Consider the following 23,578-nt stretch of genomic DNA (forward strand, 5'->3'; position numbering starts at 1 on the left):
CCATGAGTACAAGATGGAAAAAACAAAAACAATGAGTACAGGACGGAAAAAACAGACCCTGAGTACATGACGGAGATAAGCAGTAAATGAGTACAGGACGGAGATAAGCAGACCATGAGTACAAGACGGAGATAAACTAACCATGAGAACAGGACGGAGATAAGCTAACCATGAGTACAGGACGGAGATAAGCAAACCAAGTACAGGACGGAGATAAGCTAACCATGAGTACAGGACGGAGATAAGCTAACCATGAGAACAGGACGGAGATAAGCTAACCATGAGTACAGGATGGAGATAAGCTAACCATGAGTACAGGACGGAAATAAGCTAACCATGAGTACAGGACAGAGATAAGCTAACCATGAGTACAGGACGGAGATAAGCTAAACATGAGAACAGGACGGAGATAAGCTAACCATGAGTACAGGACGGAGATAAGCTAACCATGAGTATAGGATGGAGAGAAAGAATGAAAGTGAATAAGTTGGATAGATAGGTAGGAAGGAACACATGGAGCGGACGGACCAATATCTTCTCTCCGGGGGTTCTGGAGGCTCTATTTGAGTACCAGTTCTTCACCTGCACCCGGGATTTAAACCTCTCTGTCCCGTCAGGTTTCAAACCTTACTCCGCCCCATACACTTTATTCTCCGTCCCTTGAACAGTGAATTATTCAGCTTGGATTACTGATCTAAGATCTGGTTAAAGTGAACAATGGAATAGTTTTCATCTTATAGTGTGAATTCAGTATTTAATCAGTGAAATAAATCAAGATTTATGTATTAAAAAACTAAAACTAACCCAACGTAGAATGTGAGGTAAACCTATATATTTAATTTTATATTTTATTTTATTCTAATGTGAGTCAGTTGTGGTTAATGTATGCCTATAAGACAAATATTAGAACAGAAGTAGACTAAAACCTAAATTCTTCCCATGGGACGTTTTAAGCTAAACTTTAAGTTTAATTATACATAATAAAGAGTACATCCACCATCTCAACTCTACCAAAAACATCTCTCTATTCCACAAACCATTTTAACTTCTCAGATCAATTTTCCATTCTATCCNCCCCCCCCCATATATAATACCTACTTTGTAAAATTCAGTTACTGAAACGTCAACATTTTTGTTTTCCGTTTTCTTAGAAATAGATTTTTTAATCCTCTATCTTTCTTTACTAAAGAAAAGTTTAAATAAATGTAAACAAGCCTTGGAAATTCAGATTATGCTGAAGATAAATCAACTTAGATTTCGATAGATAGATTAAAAAAATATAATCAGAAAAGAATAGGTAAATAATTTGATAAGAATAGATAGGTTATCTATCTTGATTTTTAAAATCCATATAAGCATGATTAACCTAAGTAAATGTGGATAAATTAAGATAACATATTAAATATCAATAAAAAAATACTACAAAATTAAATCATTTAAGAATAATTCTTCGATGAATCCACAAAAATCTACAAAATTGATAAAATGGTAATAAATCAAAATAAGACTAAGCTAAGTTGAGATACCTCCTGATAAATCTATTTAAAGGGAGTGACCGGTAATGTATGGTAGTTGAACTGAGATTGCAGTATTATTGAGAAATTTTTAGGATTCATTAGACATCAGACGTTTTTACAGTGAATATTTGTTCTGCAAAAGCGCAAATTTTGAGAATTGGTTTTATTTAAATTATTCAATGACGACCACAAAAATTGTAACAAAAATTTTACAGTAAACTAATTAGTTGTGTTAGTAACAGGCTGAGAAGATTAAAAATTAACTCTTATCATCGAAATAAGTAATTGGTTTCTGTAATGTCTCAATGGTCGAAACCATTTTCTGTTGATTTCCTGGTTTTTTTTAATGAAAAGACAACATTTGAAGAATTTGAAGAAATCTGCGATTAACTTCATAAAGAAAAAGAAGTTCTTAATATAATGACTGAATCTATCATTGATTTTTGACCAACTTCTAAGGATAAATATGTTCCTAAACACCTAAATAGTTTACTGTAAAAATATATTGCATTTTTCTTTGTGATTTTTGAATAATTTCTTTAAAACTGATTCTCAAAATCATCCCTCCAAAATGGACAATCAATGTGGATTTAAAATATTGAATTTGCGCTCTGCTGAAAAAATATGCACCATAAAAACGTCTGATAGGTCTCAAATGAATCCTAAAGGAATTGAATATTAGGAACAAAATCAAATATTTAAACCTCAATATCTTTAGAACCCGATGTTGTAAACCTTTGATATTTTAAACTCAGATTATTTGATCTTACAGAATTCATAATTTGAAATATCTAAGGTCTACAACATTTGGTTCCAAAGATATAGTGATTAGACAATCAGATTTTGTGTCAAAGACTCAATTCCTTCGTTTTCAATAATACTGCAATCTCAGTTTAACTACCATACATTGCCGGTCAGTCCCTTTAAGTCTGAACAAATTTTTAGGGATTACGTCTTGATAAATCTTTTTAAAATCCAGATAAGCCTTAATAAATCAAGTCTAGATAAAGATTTATAAATCTAGATAAGTCTGGATAAATCATTATTAATTATTTTACTTCTAATTTAGCTACAAAGTTAAAACTGAATAGATTTGGTGAAACCAGTTATATCTGGATAAATCTTAATAAATGTAGATACATTTTGATAAACTTAGTATAAAATCCGGATAAATTTTAATAAATCTTCTTAAATCTGTCTAATCTACATAATCTACATAAGTCTTTAAATAAAGATAAATATTGTTAAGTCTAAATAAATCTAACAAGTCTAGATAAATCTAATAAGTCTATATAAATCTAACAAGTCTAGATAAATCTAATAAGTCTATATAAATCTAACAAGTCTAGATAAATCTAATAAGTCTATATAAATCTAATAAGTCTAGATAAATCTAATAAGTCTAGATAAATCTAATAAGTCTAGATGAATCTAACAAGTCTAGATAAATCTAATAAGTCTAGATGAATCTAATAAGTCTAGATGAATCTAATAAGTCTAGATGAATCTAACAAGTCTAGATAAATCTAATAAGTCTAGATAAATCTAACAAGTCTAGATAAATCTAATAAGTCTAGATAAATCTAACTAAGTCTAGATAAATCTAATAAGTCGAGATAAATCTAATTAAGTCTAGATAAATCTAATAAGTCTAGATAAATCTAATTAAGTCTAGATAAATCTAATAAGTCGAGATAAATCTAATTAAGTCTAGAGAAATTTAAATAAATCTAGATGAACCAAATTTAGTTTGGATAAATCTTTTGAAATTTTTATGAATCACGTTAAGTCTGGATAAATCTGAATAGACAAATATAATTTCTAGATACATTTACATAGATATATATATACCTTACTAAGCCTGAATAGATCTCAGTAAATCTAACAAAGTCTGAATTAATTTATAACAATTCAATTAAGATTTTACAAATCTAAATATAAAGTCTCGAGATGAAGGAATTGACGTCTTTTCATAGCTTGATGTCGTAGACCTTTGATATGTTAGAACATAACTTTTCCTGCAGAAGTAAAAGTTTGAAATATAAACGACTTACACCATCAGGTTTCAATGATATTAGAAATAAACATTTATGTTTGAGGCAAGGAATCTTTTGGTTTAACAAATATATTCACTTAAAGAAATTAAGTCTTTGCCACAAAATTATAATTTTCTAATCAATATATCTTTGAAATCTGACGTTGCAAATATTTTATATTTTAAACTTGATTATTTGGTCTAACAGGATTCTATAGTTTAAAATATCTAAGGTCTACGACATGAGGTTGCTAAAGATATAGGGATTAGAAAATTACAGGCTGTGGCAAAGATTTAATTCCTTTAGGATTCGGTATTAATCATAGATCTATTAAGAGAAGATTGGAATTCTGATCAAAGTAAAAATTTTAAATTTATGTAATTTTATATTTATATATATAAACTATAATTTTATATAATAGGCTTTTAGGGTGCTTCGCGCCCATCTTCTATTTAAATTGTGAACATCTTCTTTTTGTTTACATTTTAAAACAAAGAAGAAGAAAAATTTTGCGGATTTTTGAAAAAAATTCGTGGATTTTCAATAATTTAAATTTTTTTACAAAATTAAAAACCTTTAAAACACATTTTTTTAAATTTTTATCATTCATAACCCTTCCCTGTGGTCACGTGATGTCCCACAAAAAATTTGGGCCCGATCGGTTTAGCCGTTTTGACGTTTATTGGATACAAACAAACAGACACCCAAACAAAAAGACAGACAAGCCAAATTTATATATAGATATACTTCACATAACTCCCATGTTAATTTCCACTCCCTGGTTTTGACTGGTGTGGAATGTGAGGTTTAAGCCCTGTACTTTGTCCCAGCGGCAGATCACATTTTTACACAAATATTCCACATTTTTTAAATCTGTCAAATAATTTAACATTTATTTTTGAATTCACTACCTTTCTTAAACGTTTTTATAATCCGTCTTAAAAACTCGGACTTTCCTTGGATTCTAAATTTGACACAATTATGTAAATTCCAAGAGAAAATGGCCCCAACAACACGTGAAAATAAAGATTTGGATACTCTCACAAAAACGCAATTACTACTGTAGTTCAATATTCTAAAAATTAAATTACCTTCACTCGTTTAAAGAAAATTAAATCCTCAACATTTCTAGAAATTACGGTTAAGTCCCTTTCGCTATTTGCTAAAAAAATCTTAAAATTCATAAATATAAAAAATGTATAATTTACTTTCACTAAAACGCAACCTTCAAACCACAAATATAATTGCAATGGAATCGTGTTTAAATTAAAAAAAAATATTTTTAAAGGAATTGTTCAACTATTGCTGTCAAAAAATTATTAAGATTTTACCAGAAAGTAAAATTGAAATGGAAATAAGTTTTGAAAACTTTGATATTCTAATCCCTCTATCTTTGCAACCCAATGTCGCAGACCTTAGATATTTCAAACTTTGACTTATGATCCAATAATTAAAGATGAAATATAAAAGGTTTATACCATCACGTGGTAAAGATACAGGGATTAGAAAATATGAGTTTATGGCAAAGACGAAATTGTAGAAAAAAACTGGGTTAAACTTTTCGTCGGGGACAATTGGTAATATTGGATTATTTGTGTTTCTTAGGCGAATACATCAATACAATAAAGGCGACTTTTTATTTACGTTTTGATTATTTACAAGCTTTTTTTCGACTTACAAGTTTACAAGAAATCAAAATGAAGCTTTTTAATCTACAGCTTCTCTTTGTTTCTATGTTTATGTGAATCCATGCTGTTGAAAAGCTTGGTATAAATTAAATTTTAAATTGAATGTCGTCTTCTTTGGATTAATATAAACGCTAACCACTGTATACATTCTTCAACTGATGAACAGTCCCTTCCACGGATAAATAGAGATTTTTCTTTTCAGTTTTATTTCAGTATATTTAAAGTCTAGTTAAATTAATGACGAAAATAATTCATAAAAAAGGAAACCATCAAGGATGTACTTAATGGACTTAGAAATCTTTATTTACAAATTCATTAAATATTTTAAAAATGTTTTTTGTTCTGGAATTTATTTTATTTAGCCACAATCTTTCAATCAGAACTAGGGATAGGAAATTGACAATAATAAGATATTTGATCTTTGCTCTTTCCTCAGTTATATATAGTTCGTATTTCATGATATTTGTAAACTTTTTACGGAAGAGGTTGACAGAGGGGGGGGGGCACACAAATCTTTTTTTAAATAAAGAAAATAGTGGAAAAGTTTCAGTAGAAATCATAAGCATGCATTTTACTGTCATAAAACTCTACACACCCAGAACTATGATATTCATTAAACTAGAAACCTAGAACTATGATATTTATTTATCTAGGAACCTAGAACTATGAAATTCATTTAGCTAGGAACCTAGAACTATGATATTTATTTATCTCGGAACCAAGAACTATGATATTCATTAAACTAGGAACCTAGAACTTTGATTTCATTTAACTAGGAACCCAGAGCTATGATATTCATTTATCTAGGAACCTAGAACTATGATATTTATTTATCTCGGAACCAAGAACTATGATATTCATTAGACTAGGAACCTAGAACTTTGATATTCAACCTAGAGCTATGATATTCATTAAACTAGGAACCTAGAACTATGATATTCATTAAACTAGGAACCTAGAACTATGATATTCATTAAATTAGGAACCTAGAACTATGGTATTCATTAAACTAGGAACCTAGAACTATGATACTCATTAAACTAGGAACCTAGAACTATGATACTCATTAAACTAGGAACCTAGAACTTTGATATTCATTTATCTACAGTGGTAGGTGATATCAATATAATGAAGACGACTTTTTAATTAAATTTTTTACTGTTAACAAGCTTTTTTCGAATTACAGGTTTAGATGTACAAAAGAGAAGCTTTTTTGATTAAGTGATTCTCTTTGTTTCCATCCATTTATGTATCCATGCTTCTAAAGCGCTTGATATGAATCAAAATTGAAACCGAAAATCGTCTTCATTGTATTGGAATAATCGCCTACCACCGTAGGAACCTAAAGCTATGATATTCATTAAACTAGGAACCTAGAACTATGATATTAATTGAACTAGGAACCTAGAACTATGATATTCAATAAGCTAGGAACCTTGAACTATGATATTCATTAAGGTAGGAACCTAGAACTATGATATTCATTAAACTAGGAACCTAGAACTATGATATTCATCGAACTAGGAACCAAGAACTATGAGATATGGGAGGCAAGGATAAATTATTCAGAAAAAAGTTTTTCCTGCTAGGATGAGAAACCATCGGACAAAAACATTTAAGACGGATGGATGGATGTATGGATAGATAGGGTTCAAACAATAAAGAAAGATGTGCAACCCTTCATCTAGATAGATGAATAGATCAGTGGATCAAAGTTGAAAAAAAATATTTCGGAAACATATTTTTTTAAATACAATGTATTGAACATACATGCCTCTAGCTAGTTCGATAGATGAATCGTTGGTGAAACACGAACTATAATCAATTAGAACTGATAAAAAATAAGTCATGAATGAATAAATCAATAATTTATGTTAGAATTGATGAATAAGTTTTAAATGAATAGATGAATAAGTTACGAATGAATTAAATTAATAAATGAATAAGTTATTAATGAGTAAATGAATTAGTTGCAAATAAAATGAATAAGTTATAAATACATAGGCGAATAAGTTATGAATGAGTTGATAAAAAAGTTATAAATAAATAAATGAATAAGTTATGAATGAATAAATAAATAAGTCATTAATAAATAGATGAATAAGGTGTGAATAAATAAATGAATAAGTTGTGAATGAATTGATATATAAGTTATGAAAGAATAGATGAATATGTAGTGAATAAATAGATGAATAAGTAATGAATAAATAAATGAATGAGTTATGAATAAATAGATGAATAAATTCTGAATAAATAGATAAATAGGTCATGAATAAATAAATGAATAAGTTATTCATAAATAAATGAATAAGTTATGAATAAATAAATGAATACACTTAAAAGAAATAAATGAACAAGTTATAAATAAATGAATAAAAAAGTTATGAATAAATAAATTAATAATTTATGCATGAATAAATGAATAAGTTATGAATAATTTATAAATAAATAAATGACTGAATTATGAATAAATAAATAAATGAATAAGTTATTTATGAATAGATGAATAAGTTATGTATGAATAAATGAATAAGTTATGAATAAATAGATGAATAAGTTATAAATAAATAAATGAATGAATTATGAATAAATAAATAAATGAGTTATGAATGACTAAATGAATAAGTTATAAATGAATAGATGAATAAATTATAAACGTTCAAATGAATAAGTTATGAATGAATAGATGAGCATCTATGGCTTAAAGATGGAGACTAAGGTTAAAGTCGGATATGAGAAAAGATGAAAGTAGAATGTTTCCGAAATATATCTTTTATTTGAAACTATGGTTCTCTCTGTTCCCCGGGCATATATTTAGATCCCATTTAGTTTCTAATTCCTATGAAATCTATCCTTGATTCATCCTTGATTCATCATCTATCCAACCTCAATTCATCCTCAATCCATCCTTAATCCATCCTCAATCCATCCTCAATCCATCCTCAATCCATCCTAAATCTAACCTTAATCCATCCTCAATCCTTCCTCAATCCCTCCTCAATCCCTCCTCAATCCATCCTCAATCTAACCTGAATCCATCCTCAATCCTATCTCAATCCATCCTCAATCTATCTCAATCCATTCTTAATCCATCCTCAATCTATTATCAATACATCCTCAATCTATTATCAATCCATCCTCAATCCATCCTTAATCAATCCTGAATCCATCCTCAATCAATCCTCAAACCATCCTCAATCTATTATCAATCCATCCTCAATCAATCCTCAATCCATCCTCATTCTATTATCAATCCATCCTCAATCCATCCTCAATCTATTATCAATCCATCTTCAATCCATCCTTAATCTATTATCAATCCATCCTTAATCGATCCTCAATTCATCCTCAATCTATTATCAATCCGTCCTCAATCCATCCTTAATCCATCCTTAAACTATCCTCAATCCATCCCAATTCCTTCTCAATCCATCCTTAATCTATTATCAATCCATCCTCAATCCATCCTAAATCAATCCTCAATCCATCCTAAATCTATCCTAAATCTATCCTCAATCTATCCTCAATCTTTCTTCAATCCTCAATTTATCCATAATCCGTCCTTTATCTATCCTCAATTGTCAAACATATTCCATTCCAAAAGAGTACCATTTACCCATCCCTTGAGCAGTGTATAATCTTATGATATTTATTATATAATTGTTTCTTTGTTCTCCGTATTTACACTTAGTTTGATACCGTACCCTAATATTATTAGATTATTTGAACCGTATTTATGTAACTATAAACGATTGATTATGTTTAAATTATTCTCAAGTTTTGCAAAATCCTTTCTAACTTTCTGAAATACATCAGCGTTGCAACAATGAAAAAACTTTTTTGCCACCTAAACTCATGGTACTAGGGACAGATACTAAACATTGTGTTGTTTAATTCCATATGTTTTAGATATTTCTATGGTTTGACTGAATTCTATAAGTTTAAAATATTTCTTTAGTTAGACTGAATTCCATATGTTTAAGATACTTCTATGGTTTGACTGAATTCTATAAGTTTAAAATATTTCTTTAGTTAGACTGAATTCCATATGTTTAAGATATTTCTATGGTTTGAGTGAATTCTATAAGTTTAAAATATTTCTTTAGTTCGACTGAATTCCCTATATTTAAGATATTTCTATGGTAAGACTAAATTCCCTATGTTTAAGATATTTCTATGGTTAGACTGAATTCCCTATGATTAAAATATTTCTATGGTTAGACTGAATTCCCTATGATTAAAATATTTCTATGGTTAGACTGAATTCCCTATGATTAAAATATTTCTATGGTTAGACTATATTCCCTATGTTTAAGATATTTCTATGGCAGAACTACGGTTTAGGATAATTTTATATTTAATGTTTGAAGACAAAGTTTGACAGAAAGGACCGACCTTAAACATTTATGAGGGAAAGGGAAACATTTCTGGTCAAACTTTATTGATTTTTACTAAACTAGTCTTAGAGGGCGCTTCGCACCCATCTTCTAAATTAATTGTGAACATGTTCTCTTTGTGTACATCGTAAAACAAAACAAAAATAATTCGCGGATTTTCACAAAAAATTTCGTGGATTTTCAAAATGTTCAAAAATTTAATAAAGATCGAATTTTGATGGAGACAAATATTTGAAATTTTGATCATTCATAAACCTTCCCTGGGGTCCCTAGATTTTCCACAAAAAAATTGGGCCTGATCGGTTCAGCCGTTTTGACGTTTATTGGATACAAACAAACAGAAAAACAAACAGACAAGCCAAATTCATATATAGATTAAAGAAGGAAAAATTCAATACTTACTAGATATTAAACTTAACAAAAGGAACAATGTATTCGTAGTTTCCGGTTCCTGAAACATAACAAAAGGAACGATGTATTTATAGTTCATGGTTCCTGAAATTAAACTAAATGAACTAGGTATTCATGGTTCCTGGTTCCTGAAACATAACAAAAGGAACGATGTATTTATAGTTCATGGTTCCTGAAACATAACAAAAGGAACGATGTATTCAAAAGGAACGATGTATTTATAGTTCATGGTTCCTGAAACATAACAAAAGGAACGATGTATTCATGGTTCATGGTTCATGAAACATAACAAAAGGAACGATGTATTTATAGTTCATGGTTCCTGAAACATAACAAAAGGAACGATGTATTCATGGTTCATGGTTCCTGAAATTAACTAAAGGAACTAGGTATTCATGGTTCGTGATTCCTGAAAACGAACTAAATGAACTATTTATTCATGGTTCCTGGTTCCTGAAATTAATCTAAAGGAACTAAATATCTATGGTTCCTGAGTCTAACTATATGTTCCTGTTTCTGTTCCTGTATTAATGCTAAAGTTCTTTGCTTTCCTTAAATATCCTATGGTTGAGAGTGTGCTCAATACGTTTAAATAATAAATGAAATAATTAGAACCAAGAATAACGATAATTAACACTTAAACCAGTTTTCACAAATAAATAAACAATTCGGTGCAGCGGCAGAAAATGAATAAATGTTTAAATCCCGATATCTTTGCAACCTGAAGATTTAAACTTTTGATATTTTAAACTTAAATTATTTGAACTGGCAAAACTCAAAGATTGAAATAACTATGGTCTACGACATTGGGTGAAAGATAAAGGAATTTAAAAAAAGAGGAGTTTTTGGCAAAGATTCTCGCTTAGGGTATTCTTGATTCTTATACTTGGCAGAATATGAAGATACCCAGTGTTATTAATGTTAGAATTTTCACGAATAATTTTCTTATAATTAAATAATATTTCCTAGTCTTACAGATGAATATACTTTCCTCATTGATTTCTTTAAAATCACAATCAATAAAATATTTGGAGCTCAAAAGTGTCTTTCTTACATGGGATTTGTCATCGAACCATGGAACATGTTTGGCTCCCTGGGCTCAGTTAATACGTACTTTAATATGGATTTACTAAATTATTCAAATAGTAAACACTGTCTTTAATGAAAATTGAGAAAATTGACGGTTTGTTAAAGAATACAGCAGTTTCTACAGACCAGGCTTTTAGGGCTATTTTTTTGACGTTGCTTATCAAGCCTTAATTTTTCTTCATGCTTAAAAACAAATTAGTTCACGAATTTACTTTTAAATTGATGGATTCACAAAACTTTCAGATAATCGTGACTTTTTCTAAGACAAAATTTTTCTTTTTTAAACACATGATTTATTGATTACTTCAACCCATTTTTTAAACTATTTAATTGTGACTTTGTTTTACTTATACATTAAAGAATACACCGGATACTCTTATTTCTGAAAAACATAAAACTTATTGAATATTGAATTTAGGTGGAGGTATTGACTCTATAAAAAGCTGCAATACATTGAATGACGCAACACCGGCCCTCGACTCTTTTAAGTTTTCAAATTTGTATTATTTATTCTAAAATAACCTTGTAAAAATCAATGTGTATAAATACATAATGTTTTTACATTTAACCTTTGATATATATCATCTACAGATAATTATTGCAATATATAAGTATATGCTTCTGATTAATCATATACAATCAGTAATCATGAGTTACTGAAACTTTAAAGGACAGTATTAAGCTTTCTTGGTTAGGGGTGTGGGCCATTTATCATTATTAACATTAATAAGTTAATCACATTAAAAAAATAAACGAACTGAAAAAACGTTTTTTTAAGGAATTGAGTCTTTGCCACAAACTCTGATTTTCTAATCCTTATATCTTTTCAACTCAATGTCGTATAGTAAACCATTAATAATCCAAACTTTGAATTCTGTTAGATCAAATATAATGTTATTAGATAATTTGAGTTTTTGCAAATATTCAATATTTTTTAAAAAAGCATCTATAGAAAGACAGGCGAAACCCATATTGAAAAAGCTGTATAACGATTATATATATATATATATTCAATGCCAGTTTTTAGATTTTATTAGGCAATTTCCATCATTCACTTTCGAAGTAAGAAAATCTTTTTTTAAGTGTTAACATTGCTGAATGAATCAGCTGACACCAAGAAACGCAGACTCAATATTTATTGACTTCGGAAATGAGAGTTTTTAAGCATTTTAAATTAGAGACAATAAGGAGAAATATACCTGATGAATAGAATATGATGCTATTTTGTAAGATAGATTAAAATTAATATTTTCCCTTACTTGCAACTTCTGCAGATTTCCGCCATTAGATTAATATCGATACAGGTAGAACAATAAATATTGTCAGGATTTAATGGTTTTTCGTCCACAATAACCCTGAGGCACAAGCCCAAAGGAGTTCCGCGCAGGCAGCATTGAATTAAAAGACAGAGAGAGAGCATGCGCGTAACTCCTCTGACCTGGGCCTCAGGGTTATTGTGAACAAAAAAACCCCTAAATCTTAAAAGGCGACATCTAGTGTTCTATCTGTATTATTTTTATCATTGATCTCAACAATGTAGATAGTTAGACTGTGGATGGAAAAAACTGAACATAACGTAAATACATTCATAAACACGAGAACTTATTTTAAAATGACCACTTAAAAGTTTTTTTCCAATATGGCGGTATTTTTAGGTTATGACGTTTTTTGGAAATTCTTTATTGAGTAACTATAGTTCCGCCTAGCGTTAACTGTGGAATTATAAAAATTCTTGAGGAAAAATTTCGAATTTTGAAAAAAAATCTATTTTTTAGCTTTTGTTACCACCCACGGATTCCCTAAAAAAGGTCAGCTATAGCTAACATCTATATACAAATTTAGCTTGTCTGTCTGTTTGTTTGTATCCAATAAACGTCAACCGGCAGTCCCAAATTTTGTATGGGACCTCACGTGACCCCAGGGAGGGTTTATGAATGATCAAAAGTTTTTATTGTGTAAAATTTTGGAAATGCGCAAAAAACTATTTTGAAATCTGCTAATTTTTTTTGTTTTTGTTTTTTACTGTACAAAGAGAAGATGCTCACAGATAAAGCCACTATTAAAAGTTGAAATAAAAGCCTATAATGTTTCATGCTCTTTACATATATATATAGATATGTGTGCGAAGAGCTTCATTATGTATGTAGATATATATATAAATATATTGAATATAGTGGTTTGAAGGTATATTGTATGTACAGTATGTACTATGTATATTGTATGTATACCGATAGTGTGAGATATCACAGTAAATGGACCACGAAGGATTGACTAAATCATTTTTTTTCTATGTAATACATACATCTGGGAGCAGATAGAAACTATTTATCCAGGATATGGGAGGGGGGGGGGGGAGAGGGGGAAAAAGAGATGGAAGGATTGAAAAGTGTGAGGGGAAAATAGCAGGAAAGGTGGAGGAAAAAGTGATCTGAGTTGAAGGGGGATGGGGCGAAGGGGAGATTTTGAAATTAAAGAAGAGGGAAAAAAGCAAGTAAATGTTTCAGAGAGATAAATCAAAGGGGCAGATTATTGGTATTGGGGAGATGAGGGGGGGGGGGGTATGACATATTTGGAGGGAGGGGGTAGGTAATGTACAAAGTTATATGTAGCAGATATTACAAACTTGTTTTTACTCGTACATTACATTTTTACAGTGTAATAAATGCTGAAACTTTTTATATTCATAATGTCCCATAAAATCTAACCTTCATGTAAACCTTCAAAAATCTTCTAAATATATCATTTCAATAGTAAAATATCATACGGTGCAAGTTCAAACATAGCATTTTGAATTATCATAACAAAAATTAAACATGTTTTAACCCAAAATATTTTATTGTTCAAAAACTGTGTTTTTTGTATATTTACGTTTTACAACGTTGAACAGAATAATTGTGTTTATTGTTAGGAATTCAGCTATTCAGTTTAAATAGGGTCCCATGGAAACCAATTTTTTGTTTTGTCTTAGGGTGGGTACAGGGCCCATGGAACACCATATACTGTACGTTGTTAGGGTTGGTACAGGGTCCATGGAACACCATATACTGTACGGTGTTAGGGTGGCTACAGGGCACATGGAACACCATATACTGTACGGTGTTAGGGTGGCTACAGGGCACATGGAACACCATATACTGTACGGTGTTTGGGTAGGTAAAGGGCCCGTGGAACACCGCTATTCTGCACGGTGTTAGGGTGGGTACAGGGCCCATGGAACACCATATACTGTACGTTGTTAGGATTGGTACAGGGCCCATGGAACACCATATACTGTTCGGTGTTTGGGTAGGTTAGGGGCCCGTGGAACACCATATACTGCACGGTGTTAGGGTGGGTACAGGGCACATGGAACACCATCTACTTTACGGTGTAAAGGTGGGTACAGGGCCCATGGAACATCATCTACTGTGCGGTGTTAAGGTGGGTACAGGGCTCTTGGAATATAATTTTCAGTACGGTCTTAGTGTAGGGGCGGGTACAGGGCCCATGGAGCACAATCTACTGTAGGGTGTTAAGGTGGGTGCAAGGTCCATTGAACACTATCTTCTGTATGGTGTTAGGGTGGATACAGGGTCCATGTAACACTATCTTCTGTACGGTGTAAGGGTGGGTACAGGGCCCATGGAAAACTATCTTCTGTATGGTGTTAGGGTGGATACAGGGCCCATGGAACACTATCTTCTGTATGGTGTTAGGGTGGATACAGGGCCCATGGAACACTATCTTCTGTATGGTGCTAGTGTGGATACAGGGCCCATGGAACACTATCTTCTGTATGGTGCTAGGGTGGATACAGGGCCCATGGAACACTATCTTCTGTACGGTGTAAGGGTGGGTACAGGGCCCATGAAATATCATTTACTGTACGATTTTAGGGTAGGTACCTCTTGATCTTCTTTCGAAAATGATATTCATGGTTTTTCTATTTATTCAAGTTACAGAGAATACATTAAAGATAGGATAGAATAGGAAGAATAAAGATTATATGAACATGAGACAATGAAGTTATCAAATATAGAATTATGTGCAATATATCTACTTCTTTCAGGGATAAAAGAAGAGGGTAAAGTTCTGATAATTCATGATAAAATAAAGTTGTTTTAAGTGTACACTTTTAGATAAAGAGATTAATAAAGGAGCAGATTTTTCAGGATAAACACAATTTCAAATATTCACCATGTTACGTTAATATCATTGTGCCGTCTTCAGTCTGAAACCTTCCGGTCATCTTAATAAAGATCTGTAAATTACATACTTTGCACATTTTGTTACATGTACTTAGAAAGGTTTCAAATCTTATCCTCCAGAATTTTATTTATACTTTTTTTTATTGTCTAACAATTTCTCATAAAAGGAAATGAGTATTTGCAACATACTCTGACTTTCTAATTCCTATAACTTGGCAACCCATTCTCCTTAACCTTTCATATTTCAAACTATTAATTCTATTAGATCAAATAGTCTTAGTTTGAAATATCAAAGGTTTACACCATCAGGTTGCCAAGCTATGGGGGTTAGAAAATTTGAGTTTGTTGCAAAAAATCAATTCCTTTGCATTTTCTCCATGAAGTTGAATGTTTATGTATGTATCGAATTAAATGCAACTATCAGGGTTTCCAATTGAGATTGTATATCAAAGTTTAAACAAAAGTTTAAGAAAAGTTTTCAGATTAAAAATTCATCTTCTTTGCTGTTTAACCCGAGAAGGAGAAGAACTGAATTTTAAATTAATGAATATAGGTATATTCAGTTTAATCTTATCTTAGATTTCTTAATCTTTTAATTATCCGCCATATAACAGATCTCAGCCCTAAGCGCATTTTCTAGCTTATCCGACAACTCATAGGTTGCCATTATTTTACCCCCCCCCCTTCCCGGTATGGGTATCGTTTTAAAACTTTGTAGGTTTTGACTTTTAAAAGAATTCATAAAGATCGTATGCTCGATCTGTTGGCTTTTATTAGTTTATACAAAGTTTTAACTTGCGTTTTAATAAATCGGTTTGGTTAATATCTTTGGACAGCGAAAAAAATACCTTAATTTGAGTAAATCATAAACTCATTCAAAATCAGATTTTTCTTTGTTATATTTTAAACTACTCAGATTTTTTTAGACACCTATCCGATTTCTTAACAAGTGCCTTATCCAAATTAGTTGACTGTAGAAATTTAGTAACATTTTTCATCGTCATTAGTGAATAATTAAAAAAATCATCCCTACAAAATGTACAATCCAGGAGGAATTTAAAGATTGAACTTGCTCTCTTGCGAAACAATTATACACCGTAAACACTCATATCTCAAATGAATCCCGAAAAAGTTCTCTACAATACTTCACTCTCAGTTCAACTTCCATGTCTAGCCGGTCTCTCCCATTAAACGGCGATCCTGAAATTATCTATTTTTCATATCCTATTCTTGTTGCTCAATGATTTGTAAATATTTGTATTTAATATGCTAGTTATGTAAGAATGTTTGTAATCTATTCTAAAATCATGTAAAGGAAGATTGTGTTTTTTTGTCTGTGTTATCTGAGTGTGTGTGTGTGAAACCCATAAATCTACGTGAAGCGTGCAGCGTGCATGAACGGTGTGGATTATGATCAGGTTTAAAATATTGCTTGTGTTTTGACTGAATAGGTCAACATTTTAGAACCAGGGAGGAAATTTCCTCACGCGCACTGTCCCAGGAAACCCAGGCCGAAACCACTCCCTTGGCTTATTGTGGTTTATGATTTGAATAATTTACTGACCCATGGGGAGGAAACTTATGAAAGGACAAAACCCTGAAACCCGGTTTTAGCAAAATTGCAACAGTTTATTAAATGAAAATGTTAACAAAAGTATACTCATGTTACACAAATTGAAGGTTTCGTTCAACAACACTAAATTTCCGGCTCTGTTATCTCTCTCTCTCTCTCTCTCTCTAACTCTGAGTAAATCCGGACCACGGAGATTAGAGAAATCCTGGTTCTAGTATCAGACCGTGTTATCTCTACAAGGCGGGGTTTATGTCGGATAAATGTCTCCGGGTGCTTTTCAGACCATTAAGCGCAATAAAATGCAACCTGGACAAAATACCAACTTTTGGATTGAATAATGCATTTCATAATATAGATTTCAATTATACATGACGAAATGTGATTATTATTTTAAAAGTACTAATATAATAACTTTTTTTGACAATTAATATTGAACAATATTTATTCTAATCTATATTTGTTTTCATTCTAAAACGTAATACATGAGAATATTTTTAACTACTTGCTAGTTTTTGAGCGAAGGAAGGAAAGAATCGTAACTTGACATGTTTTTATCAATCAAATCATTTCAATAAAAACGTCTTTAACAAAAAACATTGAATTTAAGTGATTTGAATAATATGTTGACCCTTTTTCCAATGTTATGACATATTAAAATTTCTAATTTTATAATTATATTTGCAAATGCAAAAATAAGTTTTCGACATTTTGTCCAGGTAGTTTAATCGGTTCAGAAAAGTTTAGAATAGAAGAATTAAATTAAATCGATACCAAATAATAAACATAATAATTCAATTTGATGTAGACTCGCCTAAAAAATGCAATTAATTCGAAAATAAACTAATATAATAAGAAAATAAGCTAAATCAACAAAAAAGGAACATTCCCTTTAAAATGAAAAGGTGACCAGGACCGTACAGTAACTTTCTTTGTGAAGTGACAAGGAGTGGTCGTTGGTCAATCGTATGAATAGAAGTTTGGTGGAAAGGTAGAGGGGGGTTGTACTTTATCTCCCCGGCCCCTGGCGTCTCATTTACAAATGTAAGAATAAAAACTAAATCTTTTTCGAAGTGTTTCTACTTTTTGAATATCCCACCCAGCACAATCTACTGTAGGGTGTTAAGGTGGGTGCAAGGCCCATGGAACACTATCTTCTGTATGGTGTTAGGGTGGATACAGGGCCCATGTAAATTCCCTATATTTAAGATATTTCTATGGTAAGACTAAATTCCCTATGTTTAAGATATTTCTATGGTTAGACTGAATTCCCTATGATTAAAATATTTCTATGGTTAGACTAATAAAAAAGGTTGGTTGTATATTGTGTTTAGCCTCTAGAACTGATATGTCCCCAGCTGCCAAGCTTGAATAAACCTGAGTTTTTGTCCCCGCTTTAACTATGAATAATGAGCTAAACTAATCTTAAACATAAATACTAGGATCTAACCATTCAAACCATTCGGATAGATGCATCGAGACTTCACAGAGACAAGGAACGTTTCTGAAACTCTTAGTTTGATAGAGATCTATGTGCACTTCTTACTATACACTTTTCTTGTCTGTTTGTTTGTTTGTAACCGATAAACGTCAATACACCCAAACTTTTTTTGGAACATCACATGACCTAAAAGAAAAGTTATGAATGCTCAAAATTAAAAAAAGGAATTAAGTCTTTGCCACAATCTCAGGTTTACACCGTCAGGTTTCAAAGATTTAGGGTTCAGAAAATTTTAGTTTGTGGCAAAGACTCAACTCCTTTGCCTCTAAAAATTTTTGATTTTCGTAGAATTTTGAAAATCCACAAAAAAATGCAAATCCGAGGAATTTTTCTTATTATTGTTTTATCGAAAAGAAATTGCTGAAAGATTGATAAACAATTTAACTGTGAAAAAGAGAATCTGTATATATATATATTTGTAACCTCATTGTGTTAACCTTTAATAGGTTTCATGGTTATTTGATCAAACAAAATTTATAGTTTGAAACAAATAGAAATTCTAGTACAATAGATGGCAACCATAGAGTAATAAAACGAAGAGGTGAAGCTTAGCTCAGATGTACACAACCGACCTGTCTATTGATTAATTAATAGACAGGTCGGTTGTGTACATCACGATATGTTTACGTATCTAACGCTGTACACTTGTATATAGAGCGATCGTATTTCTAAAGGGGGATTTTATGGAATTGACCAATTTTTAGATTTTCTATCTTTATTTAAAGAGAATTCGAGGATGTTGACTGCAAACATTTGATAATTTTCAAATTTGTAGGTTTTCAATTTATTAGCTGAAAGTTCTGTCAAAAATATTAAGTTTCTAGGGCATGAATTTAACTTAAAACATTCTTATTTAAAACATTTTTTATTGCTGGGGGGGGGGCATTTGGCTCCCCCTCTAGTTTTTTGACTTTTCATAAATAGAAATTTAAAGGATTTTTTGGTAATTTTTTTATGCCTAAGGTAGGGTGCAGGGCGATAAAAAACCAGAGTATGTAAAAAAATCTTAAATAGCCCCTAACTTTTTTATGACTAAAGCTACAGATCTGAAAACTATAGTTTTTAAAAGCCCTTGAAATATGAGTGTAGAAAGGTGTGTCACACTTTGATATTTGTTTTAAACAAAAAATTATTTTTTACATTTGTTCGACCTAATCTATCTAATTACCAATACTAATATTCAAATATCTACATTATACCACTCCTTAGAAATACGATCGCTCTATACAGCGTTAGATACGTAAACATAACGTGATGTACACAACCGACCTGTCTATTAATTAACTAATAGACAAGTCGATTGTGTACATCTGAGCTAAGCTTCACCTCTTGGTTTTATTACTCTATGATGGCAACGTAGTATTTGTACACTCTCATTGCAGCTGTATTCTTACATCACAAGTGTCAAATCAGTTTTGTGTCCGACAAAATTATTAATAATAGTGATAAATTTAGAGTAAAGAGCTTATCTTTCAGTGAAAAAGGTCCATTTCTTTGTGTTATTTATTTTCTGTTTTTACACTTTTTTATTTAATCTTGAAAAACATGTCAACTAATGTTAGAAAATTTCGTTTTCCTTGTTATATTTGACACTCGTGACGTCTTCTATAATTGATCTATTTCTCTGTTGCCACCTATTGTACTTGATAATCTTTTTGGTTTGAAATATACAAGGTCTACCATCTAGAAATAAAAATCGAAGTTTTCGTAAAATTTCTTTTAATTCTAAAAGTTTTAAGAATTTCTGGAGTAACACTTTTAAATTCTGACCTTTTTTCAAAGTGTCATGTGAGGTTCCACAAAAAAATCGGGTCCGATCAATTCAGCCATTTTAAAAAATTTATTGGATATAAACAAACAAACACCCAGACAAGCCGAATATAAAACATTTGATATTCAATAAAACAATATATACATTATATTATATTACATAAAAACAATTACCCTACTGTATAGATTTTACCAAATGAATTTTGATATCTTTATGACACGTCAAACTAAAGTAAATTGCATCTAAGATATAAATCTTAAGAGCTATAAAGAAAAACAAAAATGAAATAAATTTCTAAAATGTTACTGAATAAAATAATGAATACTATAAAATCAAAGCGAGAGGAGCTACGAGGTCACAAAGTTGTACCGGTGGTGTAGTATAGATTTAACCCTAGCTCCGTCTGTCTAGTTTCCAGTGATTAGGAAGTTATCAACAACTAAGTTCTAAAAACAAGTTAAATGTCACCTTTTTAATCTCAAGATTATTTGTAATTTCTGTATTTCATGCATTTTTTCCTTGTACCCTGTTATATGTGAAGGGGTAGGTAGGCTTCTGCTTTACTCAGTTCAAGCCATAATGGAAATACATTAATTATCCGTCTGTTTCTTAGATACAGATTCCTGCAGTCTGATCTATCCAACCCATAGATAATAAAGATTCCTGCATTCTGATCTATCCAACCCATAGATAATACAGATTTTTGTGTGGTTATAATCTTATTTATCCAACCCATAGATAGATAATACAGATTCCTGTGTAGATATAATCTGATTTATCCAACCCATAGATAATACAGATTCCTGTGTAGATATTATCTGATCTATCCAACCCGTAGATAATACAGATTCCTGTGCAGATATAATCTGATTTATCCAACCCATAGATAATACAGATTCCTGTTTCGATATATTCTGATTTCTCTTACTCATAGATAATACAGATTTCTATGTAGAACTATATTCTGATTTATCCAACCCATAGATAATACAGATTCCTGTGTAGAACTATAGTCTGATTTATCCAACCCATAGATAAAATTGACACGACATAAAAGAATGACATACCCTGTTCTCTCTTAGTAATCGCTGATCTAACCTATCTGTACAATATTATTTCTATCAATAGATATTTCTTCGTTTTCTCAATAATTTCCTGCAATCAGCCTGGTATTTATATATTATATGCTATACACTTTTCGCTTTTTATCCATGAAGAAACATTAACTATCTAGTACCAGGTCGAAAACTGAGTTAAAAACTGATGCATCAATTTAAACAAAATGTCAGGAATCCGAATATAAATTTAGAAATAGTATTATGATTTAAAAAAAATAATGAATTTTTTGTTTAGGGTTAACAGAGTGGGAGACAGGTCATGCCTGTCCCTATCAGCTCATGGCAGGTGTACTCACCCAATATAATCAGGTACTAAAGTTTATACAGTGCACACAGTACAGTTGTACTCACTGCAATATAATCAGGTACTAAAGTTTATACAGTGCACACAGTACAGTTGTACTCCCTGCAATATAATCAGGTACTATAAAGTTTAAACAGTACACACAGTGCCTAGGTGAACTCACCCAATATAATCAGTTACTAAAGTTCATACAATACACACAGTACAGGTGTGCTCACCTTATATAATTAGGTACTGCAGTTCGTATAGTACACAGACAAAGTACAGATGTACTCACCCAATAGAATCAGCTGCAGTCCATACATTACACACATTACAGGTGTAATTACCCGATATAATCAGAAACTAAAGTTCATACAGTGAACACAGTTGGGGTGTACTCACCTAATAAAATCAGGTACTGCAGTTTTTACAGCAACAGCACACACAGTACATACAGTTCACATAGAATATAGGTATATACAGTATGTACATTAAAAATATACAAGTGTACATATAGAACACAGGTATATACAGTATGTACATTAAAAATATACATTACATACACAGTTCATTATTCTACTAGATTTAATTATATATATATTACCCGGACAAGCTGGGTTCCCAAGCTAGTTTTTTCTTATAAGATTTTTACTTTATAGGGATCCTCTATGGCCGTGGCGAGATTTCAACTCCCAGGAAAGTTTAAACAATTTTAGAGAGAACAAAATATACATTTTAATGAAAATTTTAAAAAATAAACCAAGATTGTTGTTGACTTGAGCGTGCACTAGGTCTGGACCTGTTCCCTGCACCCCTATCTCACATATACCACGCCCACTAAAGACTGGGCTCCGCCCCTCCTTCCCAGAGCACGGAGCAGGGGAACGGTCACGCCCCGCCCCAGTCCGAGGAAAAGGGAGACCCCTCTTCTCTCCCCCGATTAGGTAAACGCGTGTTTTTTTGTTTTTAAATTTTGTTATTTTTGAGATAGGTGGTTAATACAAGATTACCTACAAGGTTACCCTCAAAGGATTCAAAAAAATATATGGATTGAAGGCAGACACCAAACTCAGCCTTCAGATCTGCATACTTAGAGTACAAGGTCGACATTAAAGTCTCATCCTTTATGGGTTATATGTCATCATTCTTGTATAATCTTGTCTTTGCTCTGAATAATCTTGATTGTATCATGTTCTTGGCAATTTAAAAGATTTTCTTGACGGCTCCGACAAGCTGCCAAATTCATCAAGTCATGATTCTTAGGACACACTTAACCCTTTTTGCAGCTGTAATTTGAAACCTGGCTCAATCCTTCAGTTACACTCAAGGAAGCAAAGATGAAAAGCACTAAAGAAAAGTTGTTTAAATATTTTTATTCCTTAAAATAAATACCTGTCTGTACTTCTTTCTAGAGAAAGGAATTGAGTCTTTGTCACAAGCTCAAATTTTCTAATCCCTAAATCTTAGCAACTAGATGGTCTTAACCTTTGATATTTCAAACTTTGATTATTTGATCTACCAGAGTTCATAGCCTGAAATATCTAAGGTCCACGACATTGGGCTACAAAGATATGGGGTTTAGAAAATCTGAGTTTGTGCCTCAGGCTCAATTCCTTTCGGACAGGAATAAAAAAATTGCAAGTTTGATTTATTTTTAATTTTATTTTTAGATAATGTCCGAAGACAGTGAGAGCTTTTCTCAAGAAGAGAGGCCAGTATTTAGACCATTTACCAGGTATTCATTCATTCATTTATTCATTCATCCTTTCATTCATCCTCCCTTCAATTCATCCTCTAGCACACAGAGATTCAGACATGGGATTGAAAAGTTGCAAGTATTTCCAAAAATTGTTCGACTTTAAAGTGTCGCAATACATTGTCCTTCAATTTTACCGCACTAATAATAATAATAGCTTATTCTTCTTTTGGAGTCGTCGAAATTTAAATTTTTGAACAATAAAACACTTTCAGTTTTAGTTTAGGAATTAGTTTGCAAAACTCTCATTT

The 23,578-nt window shown here is 31.3% G+C and overlaps 1 protein-coding gene and 1 long non-coding RNA gene across 17 annotated transcripts in view; both read left to right on the forward strand.

Annotated features, from left to right (window-relative positions):
- Positions 1 to 587: 587 nt before the first annotated feature.
- On the forward strand, positions 588 to 22,268 carry LOC111705560 (uncharacterized). Its single transcript, XR_002766042.1, has 3 exons — positions 588 to 821; positions 21,521 to 21,594; positions 22,231 to 22,268. It is a non-coding gene; the product is annotated as an uncharacterized LOC111705560 (long non-coding RNA).
- A 95-nt stretch (positions 22,269 to 22,363) lies between these two features.
- LOC111705455 (sodium channel protein para) overlaps positions 22,364 to 23,578 on the forward strand; it is an 85,969-nt gene continuing 84,754 nt past the window's right edge. For all 16 annotated transcript variants that reach the window (XM_023478021.1, XM_023478045.1, XM_023478013.1 and 13 more), the window contains exons 1-2: positions 22,364 to 22,515; positions 23,242 to 23,306. In XM_023478021.1, the coding sequence (XP_023333789.1) occupies positions 23,245 to 23,306 (62 nt within the window). In that variant the 5' untranslated portion in view covers positions 22,364 to 22,515; positions 23,242 to 23,244. The remainder of the gene's footprint in view (positions 22,516 to 23,241; positions 23,307 to 23,578) is intronic.

The sequence above is a fragment of the Eurytemora carolleeae genome, unplaced genomic scaffold (genome assembly GCF_000591075.1).
Source record: "Eurytemora carolleeae unplaced genomic scaffold, Eaff_2.0 scaffold157, whole genome shotgun sequence".
Taxonomy (NCBI): domain Eukaryota; kingdom Metazoa; phylum Arthropoda; class Copepoda; order Calanoida; family Temoridae; genus Eurytemora; species Eurytemora carolleeae.